Source organism: Bradysia coprophila, unplaced genomic scaffold (genome assembly GCF_014529535.1).
Source record: "Bradysia coprophila strain Holo2 unplaced genomic scaffold, BU_Bcop_v1 contig_24, whole genome shotgun sequence".
NCBI lineage: Eukaryota > Metazoa > Arthropoda > Insecta > Diptera > Sciaridae > Bradysia > Bradysia coprophila.
In genome coordinates, this window is record NW_023503501.1 from 4,825,108 (window position 1) to 4,841,214 (window position 16,107).

General features: G+C 33.8%; 1 protein-coding gene across 3 annotated transcripts in view; it reads right to left on the reverse strand.

Annotated features, from left to right (window-relative positions):
• Positions 1-827: 827 nt before the first annotated feature.
• Positions 828-16,107, reverse strand: part of LOC119078008 (fibronectin type III domain-containing protein 5) — a 79,246-nt gene continuing 63,966 nt past the window's right edge. For 2 of the 3 annotated variants that reach the window (XM_037185397.1, XM_037185396.1), the window contains exons 8-9: positions 4,768-4,983; positions 828-3,539 (exon numbers count right to left, since the gene is read on the reverse strand). In XM_037185397.1, the coding sequence (XP_037041292.1) occupies positions 3,324-3,539; positions 4,768-4,983 (432 nt within the window). In that variant the 3' untranslated portion in view covers positions 828-3,323. The remainder of the gene's footprint in view (positions 3,540-4,767; positions 4,984-16,107) is intronic. The other variant, XM_037185398.1, reaches the window with a different exon arrangement.

Below are 16,107 nucleotides of genomic sequence, written 5' to 3' on the forward strand. Positions count from 1 at the left end.
ATCCTATTTGCATAAATAACTATGCATACGCCCGATGTAGATAATGGGATAATGAGATAAGCTCAAGCTTCATTATTTGGGTACATTTCGGCACTTGTTATTGGCCGTAAAGGGCTGTTACTGTCAAACACTTGGAAGGAAGGTGAATTGCATGATCCACATCAAGTAAAATTTGCGGTTATAGGCTGATTAGCCTTTCACAGACAGCAACCATATCGGTAGTTTTACTATTGGATCTATTACTTCATTCGATGTAAGTATTCTCAAGAGATTGACTTCAAATCATTTGTTTGAGCATGCTCAATGTATTAATTAGAGGTTCTCGTTTATTCCTGCAGTCGTTAACGTTATTTGCAGATTGTAGACGTCCTTAACAGGTTAACGGAAGTTAGATCGATATGTGGTAATTTGTGTTAAATTTTTGATTATGTACGCGGCTACAACAGAACACTAAAAACATCATATATCGTTCATTGTTTCGGTTTATTTTCCGTACAACAACAAAAAAAAACACGGATTGACCATAATGAATGAACGTGCACTCGTAAAAGTTTCTGTATCCTACTAAAAATATCAATACAGCAACGAGTCCTCTTCGTACAGGAAAAAAAAGTTTTATTTCTGCTTTTACACGTGTACACTGCAATAACCACTTCTCGATAACGGGTTCCAACAACGAACGTGACGATTATGCAATGGAAAACATCTCATCGATTTCAACTTAAAAGTGTCATGAAAGCAGATCAAATATCGGCAATAAAAAAGGGACATTGGATTCCTCAGAGATGGTAACCATTTAATTGAAAACTATTCGACTGTGATGTCGCTCTTTTTTATCATCGTCCCCATCATTGGGTACGTGAGATACGTATACACGTTCGGCTTTTATTGGCTATTTGCACGTTAACGCAATTAGTCATCCATTCATTCTCATAAAATCGGGAGATGATGGGATATGATGGGAGATATGAAGATATGCAAATGGATCATTCGAAATAAATTTTATTGAATTGCTCGGCGCGACATTTGAAACTTTTTTAATCTTGAACTTGAAAGTTTATTTTAATTTGGTTTTGTGGAAATAAAATCAATTTGACCGCATCTCAGACGTATTTTATGTGACATAGATGAAACTCTGTTTCCAATTGTTTCAATCCTTTCTTCGTTGTTGTGTTTACCTTTTGTTTGCGTAACTTTTTCTTTTCAACATAACTTTTAATTACATCCAGCGACATCCACTCAGGAACCCCTTGGAAAATCGGTTGTTTATCTTGGGATTTACCGTTCCATTCAGCAAAACATTTCCCATTACAATTCTTTCATTTTTTTGTGTTTTTTTTACTTTCGTATATTTGTTTTACTAAATTGAAAATACAACAACGAAACGAAAAACACTTTCGAGTGGTAAATTAGAAAATTGTTTCTTTTGGTTTCATTTTCGTTTTCATTTTTTTCCCTTTATCACTTTGAATTTAATATTTTCAGTGAATTCTTCCATTCTTCGCACTTTCAACGAGAAAGTTTTTCTGGTTTCTTAACTGGCTATATACTTATATCATGCACCAGTCGTATAAATACTTAAAACTTTTATTTTACAGTTAAAAAAAGAACGGGACAACTTCCTATAAAAAGGACTAGAAATTATTTTGTGTTAATGATGACTTAAGTTTATAAATTATAATTAAAAGTCTCCGTCCCATTATTGTATGGCTGGCTGTGTAAATGGTCCACTTATCATTGTATTGAAATATTAAAAAAGCGACTACAAAAACTGAAATCCGGATTTTAAAAAAAAACTCAATTTGCAGAAAACTCCATTTTTTCGTTACCGATCTTTTGCTACCACCACTGACCATTAAAAACATCTCCTCAAAACTTTCTAGTTAGAATGGTGCTTTAAAAAAGTTTAGACAATTTTCAATGGGTGGTAACGGACTTTATTCGAAAACTTTCCAAGCTACGTCGTTCAGGGGCGAATCCAGATCCAAATTTTCTGACGGGCAGTTGAAATAATAAATATTTTTTGACCCATTGCGGTTACTGATAAATTTTATTTTTTAGGATCAAAACTTCCCAAAGTTCGCTAAAACTCCCCAAATGCTCCTAAATTGATTGCCCAATCTTAGCACCTGAATCAGTAACTCAAGGGGTTACACTGATCTGTAGTAAAGATCAATCTAGTCTGATCTGTATCAGTTTCTATGCACTGAATGGTCCCGCACATTTTATGTGTGAAAGTCATTAGGAAGAAACGTCTAATTTTTAAAGGGTTACGGCTGCGGAAATCTTTTAATTGGAAACTCCGTGTTGGTACAAGCAAAAAAGGTACAAATAGAATGGATAGTCGTAGGGAATAGTGACAATATGTTAAATTTTATAAAGCGTACCATCCATACCTTCCATTATATCAAGACAATGAAAAGTTTTGGTAACTTAATGAATTGACACAACTAAACTGTAAACTCATACAGTGTAGCTAACTCAACTTTCCGGCACAGACCCAAAGTTTTATGAGAGCAAAATTTCTCGATTTGATTGAATTTAAATCACAGCACGGCGTTGTTATAGCCTATAAAATTTATCACTCGATAAAGCGGTATTGGCAGAATTACTCTTGCCACTATTCAGCGACATTTAAGCTCGTTATAAAGTGGAAACTTTTAACGATGAAAATGTGAACAGAACTCTGTGCGAAGTGATACATTGAGACAGAGTTTTCGCCGATGGCTTTCCATTTATTAAAGAAAGTTTTTCACTGGTCTAGTCGTGTGTGTCTTGATAGGAGTTTTCTGCAACATAAAAAGCAATAAAAAAGGGGGAATCGACTGCGAAATCAATATAAAGTGAAATATTCAGCTCTTTGTTTTAATCAACAGCACAGTGTTCGTCGTAATTCAATTAAATTTTCTTTTGTTTTTGTCAATTTACATCTTTGCGTTGTTTGTTTGTTTATCTTAAATTCATTTTTAATTTACTTAAAGCTCTTAAGGGGCTCAATCTCCCTCATTTCCAAAGACTTTGCGAATTAGTTTATTATCGTCGGACTCGCCATGAGTATACGACAACACCCGATTCATTGACTCAATGTTTTTATGTTAATTTGTGCTTTTACGAAGTTAAACTTTTCTCACTTCAAGACCAATTGCTGCCTTGTCTGTATCATCATATTTAAATAGAATTAATTCACCGTCCAGTCGTCACATCACCCCATTACGAGTCCTCCGATATATACGCTGAACCCAATCATTGTTCCGTATGTTTGTTAAAACAAAAATCTAAAAACATAATTTCACTTATACCAATAACTCAGTCCACTCCTGATGTTACAAAAAGTCGTCATCGTGCGGCGGAGACGGGCCCGATATGGATAATGTTGGCAAATTAATTAGTTTCGGTATCTTATTCGTTACCGTTGGATTATTATTTTCTAAATCAGTCATTGATGATGGTTCACCGTTGTGACATTCCACTAATTCGATTGTTTCCCTTAGCGTACCACTGTCGTCCGTTTCCCATTCACGATTTTCGGAGAATCGTCGCTAAAACAGAAGAAGTGAAATTCGTTTTATAAAAGTGTTTGTTATGGGGATGAGCATATGGGCAGATAGACGTGTGAGGATTGTGCTTTCAAAATAACACAATAGAATGGCGGTGGTGCAACACTCATGCAATTTTAATTTAAAAAGAATCAACTCGGTTAAAGGTGGCATCGCAAATTCAATTTATTATTCAATGTCCGAAGCACACATCGATGGTATTAGTGGCACATTATACCAACAGTCCACTTCACTTCAATATCTAACAAGAAGACGTTCTTTTTGTGATTGTAAAGTCAAACTCATTGTCCGGCAAGTGACTTTTAAGTAAAATCGAAGATAGTTTTTTCTGTCTTTGGTAAAAAATCGCCGTTTCCCGCAACTACCCGGCAAAAATTGGACCAACTCGTTTCGATCGACTTTCCAAATTTCCAAACTTTAGACAAGTTTTCAGTTTTGTTTCTTTAATTAAAAAAAAATGAGTTATCCCATCGTCCGTGTCATCGGTGGGCAGAGGCAGCATTTGGCGTTCAATAAACATCTAAATCTTTTGGATATATAAAAAGCGACCAGATTCACCGACATTCGAAAATATGTAAAAAAAGCCCCTTCAAGTCATCACTACAACTAATCCGAACAATTACTGAAACATGTTTCCGAGTTCAGTGATCGGGGTCCATCCCGAGCAAGCAAAGGCTGTTTCTCCAGACATCTTTTGCTCTCATAACTGCCGTAGACATAACGATTTAATGGTATATCGTTACAGATACTCTTCACTGCCTTTATTGACGTAAATTGAAAGAATTTTTATTTTCTCGTTGTTGATGGAAGAATATCCGGTTGAGTATTATGCTTTGTTCAGGTATGAAAGCATTTACACACAACTTTAGAGTAAAACCCATTATGATTTGTTGCATAGCTCGTTGGTACAACAAATTGATCGGAATTCGTGTCTAACACAACACTACCAGCTGCATAAAAGCTATAACTTTCTTAAGTGCTTCATGTCTCATGTTCCTGGTATATGTCCTCGTAACCATATTAGCTGACATGCATAATTGAAAGTAAACAGACACAGAAACCAGTGACAAACATTTCGATAACAGCACAAAGCAGAGTGAAGTGTAGCCAGAGTAGAGTGTGGGCGTGAATAAAAGCGATTACACGACAAAACTAAATGCAAAAACAAAAACACCATCAATGCAACACATAAGCCATTAAGTTCCATTACCCTTCTGTCTTCGTCAGTTATGTTTTCAGCGCTTCTTGCCTTCCGACATAGTACACTTTGTGATCCATGCCGTCGTAAGAACTCAATCGAATCGAAACCTCTACCTCTATCGAAACCGGAAGAAACAAAAATGGCAGAATTAATGCGATTTCTGGAGCATCGTTCAGAAATGGCAGTTGATGGTTCTTCTTGCCAACCAGCAGCATGATGAAAATGCTGAAAAAAAATTCATTGTCAGAGATATTGGATTATAGTTTTCGCTTTTTTTATTGTTCGTTCGTTTCGTGACTGCTGGTTCAATTGGCTTTGGAAACGTTGTGTGGGTAGGTGTAACGTTTTGTGTTATATTTTTATGGTGAAAATGCTTTGTCAATCTAAATATTATAATGTAAAGATAAGTGTGTACTCGTGGTGGATGTATTGAGCTTTATATAATGCTGTACATAACAGGGATTAAAATACATTTAGAAAGCTTTTTTATGCTATAATTTAGCTGTGATCTCGATTTACTCTCATAGTCAATGGTCTAACGAATTGGATAGAATAAATGAGACTATCGGTAGATGTATACTATACAGTAAGGTGCACCTGAAGACCGTTGCATGGCTGTGAATAGAAGAAAGAGTAGTAGTGATTTTACATCTAAAATTGTGTTTATTGTTAAAGCAGAGAGGTGCAAGTGTATATGATAAATGACCAAGAAGATGAAAGTTGTATGAATGCTACAGTTGATGGTTTGATTGCACTTAGAAGTCCGTTCAGTGGCGTTTGAGTTACAGTACACTTGCAGTGAATGACGAATAACTCGCTTGTATTGAACATATTACAAAATCTGTAACGAATCATAGGATAGGTTAATGATCCGCAGTGGTTCAATTATGATGAGTGGTGAGTTCATTCATTTCACTTAATTTGTTGCTAGCTGCGGACAGCTTTTGGAAGCTTTCATCACTTTTTCTACAATCTAGTTTACGACTGACTGTTTTATCTGTTATCGACAGTGACGAAACCACAAAAACGACAAACTCTTTCTGATGTGGTATTTTACAGTCAAAGCTTGTTGAAATTAATGAAGTAACAAATTTTGTATTAATCTGAAGAAAATAGTTTAATCAAAAGAAGTAGTAGATTTGCTACATTCTAGACTGAGACTATAAGACAAAATTAGAAGCGAATTATTGAAATATTCCAACAAACGTTTTCCAGAATTTCTAATCGATTTCATCCGATTTGATTTTTGGGTGGGTGGTATAAATTGTGTTGGATATATTATTCTGTAATACCTCAACATTTCACAGTATTACTTCGGTTCGTATCAATGTACAACTGAATGCTACAGTTTAAGAATATTACTTTATGTAGGATTATGGTCATCTTTGCCGTTTTTCCTTTTTGCAGTGAGCGCAGATCTACGAGTGATTTACATTTAAAATGCCAATGAGGGATTTTTTTGAAAGTGGACCAGGCTCCGTCGGAGCTATTTTTTTGCGACGTTTTGTTCATATGCCCAGATAGCCCTTGGTCCCAATAGTCCAAAACCGCAGTCGTTTAATTTTCATGTTTGTGTCTTGGCTGGTGGTGAAGGTGCAAAAGTCGAAAAAAGGTTTTTTTTATACGTGATTTACTGCCGCTGCAGACGATGGACACACATGTGTGGCGGCTCGTTGGATAGGTACTGTCCAGGAGACCCGGAGACCCGGAAATTTTGATGAGCTTTATTAGGTGATATTTTGTACCTGGTGACTGTTGTTGTACAGATCAGTGGTTGCCCTGATAGAGGCTTAACCCAGCTCTACAATTATACCTCAATTGCCATAGAAGGGAAAGGTTTCAGGATACTTTTTTGGGTATAAAGCAAATGTCTTCCTTCACTCTAAAGCAAAATATTGATTTTAGAAAAATACACGAATTATGCTGTTTTTGATGTCTGCATCCAATGATCTAACCATAAACATTCTCCAGGTGCGAGATATCACATTTTGAAGTTCATCAAAATTTACGGCCTTTGACTGACACAATATTTTTGTTATTTTCGAACAATGGCACAGAACATGTAAGATATCTATGCTTGCCCCGGTTCTCCTGGCCAATACCTATCCAACGAGCCGCCAAACATGTGTGTCCATTGTCTGTAGCGGCAGTAAATCACGTATAAAAACACCCTTTTTTCGACTTTTGCACCTTCACCACCAGCCAAGACGCAAATATGAAAATTAAAAGGCAGCGGTTTTGGACTATTGGGGCCAAGGGCTATTTGGGCATATGAACAAAGCGCCGCGAAAAAATAGCTCCGACGGAGCCTGGTCCACTTTCAAAAAAATCCCTCAATAAAATTTCTCTCCAATATTTGTGTGAATGAAGCGGTTTAAAAAGAGGTAATTATATTGTACCCGATGCGAATAAAATCAGATATTTAACTTATAACGTTTATGTTTTGTTCAATTTAATGACAGAACCGACTTGTTTTAAGAGTAATATAGCCAAATATTCAAGTGATTGGGGAACACACGGTCTCCGATTTTAATGAGCGATAGCTCGTTGGATTCGTCTTTCAATTCTAGGACACATGTATCTTTCACTTTTTCTTAAAAAAATTGTTTTATGTGAAAAGCGTTCAAAAGTGAGCACATGTCAGAGGGTACCGAAAACAGTTTTTCGACAATAACTCAAGAAAAAATTATTTTAAATTGTTGTGTTGTACGAATGTCGTCCTTGGAAAGACCTACGGATAGAGTATACGCACCGCTTGGTGCTAGTAGATCCACGAGAGGTATGACTGAAAATATAGTGAATGTTCGAGAGTCCGCCTTCTCCCGCACACTTTTGAACGCTTTTCACAGAAAACAAATTTTTTAAGCAAAAGTGAAAGATACGTGTTTCCTAGAATTGAAAGACAAATCCAACGAGCTATCACTCATTAAAATCGGAGACCGCTTGGTCCCAAAGTTTAAAAAATCACCTGAAGACAAAAAAAATCTCGCACAATGGGAAATTATTTTGTATAAAGCTGCGCAACGAAGGGTCACTCAGTTCTTGGAATGAATAGAGTTGGGTAAACTGTCAGGACTTTGTTGTTCAAGAGCGAACGCTTCTGATTTCTTTATAAGAAAGTCAAAGTCATTGGATTCAGCAGCAACACTTTCAGAATTTTAACATTCTAATAGGCGCCGACAAGTGGTATCATATCAAGGACTGAAAACTCGTATCAGGTCACAACATGGCCTGAAAAGGTTTCATTAGTCCAAAAAGCCACTTGCTGACACTCTAAAAAACAAAATTGCAAAGTGTGTCTACCATCTACTGATCCCAGTGCTTTCAGAAGAAATCAGATTCATTCTGACTCTCAGTTGTTTTGGGTTCAAAACGATTTATCGATCAGATTAATTTATGACCTGAAATAACCCGATGCCGAGCCTTAGATTGAAATGTTACTGATGGGAATAAACGGATTAAATGAATAAATCGAAAAAGTGTGTCACCGCTAGCGCGCGAACTATTTTCAGTGCTATGTGGAGACACACATATGTGCGTTTGTGGTGACCGAACAAAAACAAATTGCATCACGTCCAATATAATTACGTTGATGTATACCTATTTACGGTGTAGATTTTACTCTTGTCATACACGTCCACTCTTGCTTATGAATAAATTTGAATTTTGTGTTTTATGTGTTTGATGTGTCTGATGTGAATTCACTTTTTTGTGGTTAACAATTTTTTGTATTTTTCAATTACGGCTACGTTGCAATTCTAACAAATTAACGTATTACGATGAACAAAACGAACAAAATGAATTCGGTTTTCTAAAACGAAAATTTTTACAATTTTTTTTCATGTTTTTTGATTGTGTTTGTGATATTAGGTGCTAATTACAATTTTTGTTTCATTAAAATTTTGTTTTTGTTTTTTTGTTGAATTTTGAAGAAAATGAATTTTTGGTACATTACTAAACTACAAGCAAAAATGTTTCTTTAATTGTAATAATTGTAAAAGAATACTTAATACTTAATCCTATAATTGCCTCGATGGATATTTACATTTCTATGCGGTTGATAACTTTAAACAGGAAAGATATTTTTTCGTTAGATCTATTATAATTGTACTTTCGCGTGTCGAAGTTCTCAAGTAAAAAAAAAAAACCAAACAGAGAAAAATCATAATTGCTAAAAAATATGGATACCAAACCAAAAGAATTAAAAAAAACGACAAAATAAATCGCAAAAGAATCAACATAAAAATCATCGTTGACCCAGCGGTTACATACGTAAATACAATATTTTGTCATGAAAATCTTCTTCTTTTTTGTTTAACCCAAATTCGCACGCTGGGTCGCATCGTAATTGAGTTAATTTACGATCACAGTTACATTGCTTCAGTTAAACGAATTTAATAAGTGGAGATACTGATAAGATGGTGTGTCATATGCATTATATACTGCGAGATGGACGGGATAATTGAATTATCTCATTTGTTTGCGCACTGTTTTCATCAAAATGTTCAGATTGAATTTTACAGGGGTTTGTTTTTCTATAAGGCAAGTGCAGCGAGCAAAAGAGAATAATCAATCCAATCAATTACCCTACAGTAGAGACTTAGAGCCAATCAGATGATAGTACTTCCCGTTATTTGCATTTGCCTTATTGTGTGTGAGGCTGAAAGTAGAACTACTTGAAGCTCAAGGTCAAGCTCAATACTGCCTTATACAACAAAATTTAATGTTAAACATAATGAAGTAATAGATTTTTCGATAGTTTAAACAAGGTAGAAGATTCGCTGGCTGTAATCATTCTGGTTCTGAGAGTACGCGGTAATAAAATAATAAAATAATTGTTACCTTAAACGGCCTTTAGAACTATATCATCATAATAGACGTTACCTTTGTAGAGTACTGAGTAGTGAGTATATTATGGTTACGCTGATATTCCAACATTCAGCATACAGGCTAATAAACCTGAAAGTTCATTTTCAACGAAACTAATTCAGTTATTCTTTACCATACAGAACATTTTTAATACCACTACCATATACGCATATACTTTGCTATGGATTTGGCTTCGATTTCAATATTTTTGAATGACCCTTTAAGCTCTAAAGTTTAGCCTGTTTCAGTAGGCAAGTTTAATATGCACGTTGTAGCGATGATTTATTATGTACAATTTATAATATGCATGAAAACCTTTCAAGTTAATCATACGAATATTCATACTTGCTCTGAATGTGTTATTAGGATGCGAATAATTGATATATGAGAAACCTTCTTATATATTGGATTTCGGGAAAATTTTGTCCATTACAGAGAAAAAAAAACTTGACCCTCTACATCACAAATAACCATCCATATTCATGGTTTAAGGTTTTCTTTTGGTAAATCACTTTTTAAAGAGTTGCAAAAACCTCAAAGAAGGAGTTTTTCTTCAACATTTATAAGATTAATCACTTTATGTGTTCCTTTAACGAGAGTGTCCAAGGTGGGTCTAAAATAAGTGAAGGCCAATACTATCGCCTGATTGATTCAATCTCTCTCACGCAACACGCAAGTCAAAATTACTGGCTAGGTTGTTTATACTCTTTAGCTGTATGACTTAATAATTTGTATTATTTCATCAAAGAACTCTCTAGAAACGACACAAAAATAGTTTTAAGTCAAATAGTGGAGGAGAAATGACAGTAGATCAAGTCCAAGTAACTGTAAGCCCGAACACTGACAGCTACAACTTTGGAATCAAAATTGAAATTAATGGCCTTAAATTTCATAGATTTCCAACGTATAAAAAGTGAATTTATCAAGAAAACCTCTGAAACGTGTTTTTCAACCGGTAACATAACACTAATACTCTCTCTAGCAAACAAAGTTCGTTTTGACTCAGTCAAAACCTTGACCTTATTTTTACACGTATGACACTAAATTTGTTTTTAAAATTTTTGCTTATCAAAATGATGGTGCACATCACAAAAAAGGACATCACAAACACAAATTATTCACGGGTCGTAAACACATTTTTCAACAGAAAAATTGACATCGCTGCTCATACTTCATTTCACTTTATTTTTAAAAGTGTGAACTTTTCTATGACACCGTACACTGTACGTTTTTATCACACTAATTTTCCTAGTTTGTATGCTAGAGAGGGTATTGGTTGCACATATTTTACGGTTAGGTTCTCTGTGGATGATGTTTGACATTTCAAATAACCTTGAACTCGATCTATAGGTCAAGTTGGTTTTTTTTTTGTTCGAATAAAAAGAAATGTGATAATTTCTCTCAAGTCTGTCGTTCCATTTTTGACATAAAAAATGACAAAAAAAAAACTATTTCGATTTGTCAAAGAAGCGTAATTTCTAAGGGCGTACGTTAATTTGAATGAAACTATGAAAAAAATTAACCTATAAACGACTTGCCTTCTCTTGCCTCCCTTAATTATACCCCTATACAATCGACGGTGTGGGTGTAATGCATGATTTGAAAAATTTCATAAATTTTCTAAATTTGAATTTCCTTTGCTTTCGACTTACCTTCGAGTGGCTTGAAAAGCATGAGTGATAAATGTGCCGAAACACAACCAAACGAAAAACGGTGAACACATAATTATACGAATACCGAAAGAGATCGACTACATTATGGAAATGTTTTAAAAGTCAAAAAGAAGATGATTTGATTTCCGATTGACTAGCAGCATTATATTGCCTAAATAATGTACGTTTAAACATTTAAGTGCTACAGACAACCGTTGTACAATGTTATTCACAATTTGTGTGTGTTTTTTTCCCACTGTATCCTTGACATTGAACGTCGATTGAACCCAGCAATATATTTTATGCAAATCAAAAACGAAAACAGAAAAAAAAAATTGTTCGACAAAATGATAGGATATCGAGGGGGTACGCACTCCAGGAAATCTTATGAAAGATTTTAAAACATCATGAGAATCTTTCCCCTGAATTCTTATTGAAAGATTTTTTCCACATCTTGTAGATTTTTAAACATCACAGCTCGGGTTCTAAAATCTTTAAATTAAGAGACTTGAAAATTTTTAAATAATTTCTTAAAAATCTTTTTCCTAAAGGAAAGATTTTAAAACATCATGAGAATCTTTCTTCTAGAAAATCTTATGAAAGATTTTAGAACAACTGAAGAATCTTCTTTCTTTAGAAATGTGGAAAGATCGTTCCAACATCACTGAAGATTTTTACACATCAGAAGAATCTTGTTTCTCCGGAAGAAGATTTTTAAAATATCTGAAGAATTTTCGAACTGTCGTTCACTAAATGAAAATTTCTCTACATACATTTGTCATATGAAGAATCACAATATGATTTTAGCAATATATTCTCAGACGCTAAGGCTTTACATACATTTTTTGTTCACCATAGCTTTATAAGACGTTTATAAAACTCATACACTGAAGGAACCTCGGAAGGACCTTGTGAACGAATGATTTTTTTCTACAAGAATTTTCTTTATCTAGAATCAAAAGATGTTTTTCCGTAGTAGAATTTTTTTGAAGCACTAAAAAAATCTAAAGCATCAGAAGGATTCTTAGAGGGCGGTTATATACACAAAGAATCCTTCTGATGCTTTCAAATCTAACACAAAGAAATTCTTGTAAGAATAATCATCCGCGTTTAATAAAAGATTTTGAAACATCAAAGATTCTCTAATTCTGCAAGATGTTTTATCTACATTAAAAAGGTCGATAATATCGGAATGATTTTCAGTGTCGAGAATCCAAGGTATTTTTCCTTAATAGACGATTATGAAACATCGATGATTTTCTAATTCTCCAGGATCACATAAAGATTTTTTTATAAATCTCGATATAAATTTATTTAAAGACTATGAATCGAATAGAATTTTTTTTGAAACATTGATGGAATCTTAGGCAAAAACTTCAAAATCTCAAAATTCTCGTAGAGATTTTTCGGCTTCTTGCATTTACGAACTCCAAGAAATCACTTCAGAAAAATGTTTGTCCTAAAAATTTAAAAATTCCCGTAGAGATTTTTCGGATTCTTGCAGGTACGCACTCGAGATCTTATACAAGATTTTAAAATATCATGAGAATCTTTCTTCTGAATTTTTATGGAAACATTTTTTCTGCATCTTGTAGATTTTTAAACATCACAGCTCGGGTTCTAAAATTCGAAAAATAAAAATCGTCAAATCAGGAGACTTTTGAAGATTAAAAAAAAAAAAACTTCATAAAATCTTTGTCCTAAAAATCTCAAAATTCCCATAGAGATTTTTCGGATTTTTGCAAGCTACTAAAGTGAGTATCCCCTCGTAGGATATTCGATTCGCAACGATTTACGATTTACATTTTATGTGATCTGTGCTGAAGGCTATTATGATTTCTACAACAACCAAAGTATATAAAAAAATGCGAAAGTCAATAAGAAAATATAAACCATGAAAATTCAGAAGACAAGACACGAAAAAAATATCGAAATAAAAATAAACCGAACGAATAAAAACCAAAAAAAAAGAAAATATCAAAAACTGAACAACAATATTTGGCAACGAATAAAATTAAATAAATAAAAGAAAATTGTGAACAATTTGTTTGTTTGATAGATTGATTGATTTTCGTAATCACAAAACTCACACTAATCTCAACATAGTGATCATCATCTTCCTGGTCCCTCGACAATTCAACGTCAATCTGCTCCTCACTATGTCCACTTTGACGACGATGACGATAATGACGGCTAGAGTGACGACGACTATCTGCCGAGGTACCCGCCTCGTAGTGCTAGCTCTCAGTATCAGCTCGATGTAACAGAGCAAATTGGCAACCACATTCGCGATCCTTTGCTCTTCGCGGACAATGGAAACATCTATCCAACAATCCACATCCCTCACATCGTGGCAAACACTAATATATATTTTGGAGTTTGGTTTTTTTTTAATTTAACGTTTTTTTTGGTTTACGTTTAAATTTAAGTTTTAATTTTAATTGATTGCATTTTACGTGTAGTGTCGGTGATAAGTAATAAAAAAAAATCTGTTTTTCTTTTCTGTCTTTTTTTTAATTTTTAAATTTCTTTTTTTTCGTTAAGATTGTGTGATTTAATCAGTTTTTTATTTAGTATTTTGTTTTGTTTGTAATGCTTCGTTATATTTTGGTATTTTGGGGTGGTCTTCGTGATAATATTTTAATTTTTTGTGTGATGTGTGTGAAGTAAAGGGTTATATAGACGGTTCTATATAATGTCACTGCTCTATGTAATAACAGTTTGACACGACTGAAAAAAGAATTAGTTCTATATCTAATAAGTGAGAATATAGACTAAATCTAATGTTTTAAATCAAATAAATCACAAATCTTTCGAACTGATCAATATTATGTTTTAACCTCTTTCGATTACAAAGACTTTTGAAATTTGTCTGGTTAAGCCAGTACAACGTAGCGCCCAAAACATGGCTTATTTCTGAGAAAATTAACTTCTTGAATTTTCTTGACTTTCCCAATTTTTCTTGAAATTTCTCTAAATCGAGGAAATCATGAAAGCCGAAAAAATCAAGAAAATAATTTTTGGAAAATTCTTGAATTTTCCTGAATTGTTTCATTTTATTGAAATTAGAGAAAATCAAGAAAATTCGATAGACTTGCTGCAAGTTTTCTAAACGTTTCTTGAATTTCTCGATTTTTCTTCAATTTTACAAAAACTTACTAAAATCGGCCTGCCTCATGACTCAAAATGATCAATTCACAGCAATTCTCAAACCTATAGAAGAACGGCACAACATCTTTTCATGTAAGTTCATGTTTTGTGATTTTGATCTTTGGATTGATAATCTTAGGAAAATCAGCGGCAGCTTTGTGCAAAAAAAGATCTCTCTATGACCCCTCTCGTGAATTCCACCATTAGGCACAGTCATAGGTAATGTCTTACCTACCACAAAATTTCTACTTGATATCGGACAGCTGCTCCGCAAATTTTTTTAGCCGTACAACTCAAGGAAGATAATAATAATCCCTCTGAATTTCCGCCTCGACGTTCCAAGGAATCAGTTTGGAAAGTATTGCGAATTTTTGCAGAAACTATTTTGATCGATAAGAAATGTAGTCTAGTTTGTATTAGATTAGTTTTGAGATGATCCCGCATATAGAATCCAAGATACTACGATGAAAGATCAATCTAGTTGCTGAACTACTAATCCTTACTTGCTGTGGTTTCTTGAAATATTTGAAAAGCTTTCAAGTGTCGAAGTCAAGACTAAAGTTCTTGAAAGCTACAAACAATCTTTTCACTCGAAATGAAGAGATTTATTGTTTAGAATATCAATCTGAACATCTGTTGATGAACATCTGCTGAAAATCTGTTGATGGCAATAACAAAAGAAGGTAACTAGCTAATGATCTTTTATATTTTACAAAATATTTACGCTAAAACAATCGAAGTACAAGAATTTGTACCAAACATTTGCCGATAATTCAAACAAAAGAAGGAACACATGTAATGCTTAATTATATCGCGAAACTCTTGATATACCTCAACCTCAAAATAGGTTAAGTAATTCCATCTTTGAACCCTCATTTGAACGTCTTCTTCATGCCTCATTTCAGGTTTTTCTTGTAACTTCTATTTTGTTTCGTGTTTATTATGAAAAAGAGTTTCCAACAATTGTGAATTGATTTACGAAATTCTAATACCGACATTGTATTTACCTTTGAAAGGAATTAATTTCATTCCCGTTGTTGATTTTACCGTACAACATAGGCAGTCATTTGTATAAAATATACCCACACTGTGTATACAAACACACATTCATATTATTAAAAACAATGTTCAACTGATGTTTATTAAAATACATAATAATGTGTACGTCTTTGCGAGCATCTTTATTATCAAGTTTTGAATTTTGTAATTTAATTAAAAGGTCAATTTAGTCGTAACCTTGGATTAAACGTGTTATATAAACCGCAAACGGATCTTATTTCCATATTCTCGTTTGCTGAAGAAAGCATTTCCATTTTGAACCGAATAGAACGTGTAATCATGTCGGGTTAATTTCAATCTTCAATAAATTAGAATGAGTGTGGTGGTTCAGTAAACTTTTGATATTCATATAAAAAAAACGAAAGAATTTTCTCTAAACAGCAAAAACAAAGAGTGGAGAGAATTTCACAAACGCTTGCATAATGCGTAATTGATTGAAGCTTTGCTTTTATCTTGTTTGAGAATAAAAAGCTGTGAATTAAATTGCTGAAAAAACATAGCGTTCTAACAGAAGTTCTATAACGTTACTTATAACAGACTCAACGAAATACATTGCACCAATTTATCTCGTACATTGTTTTACTAATTGCCCCATACGAAAGATGACCATTACATAGCA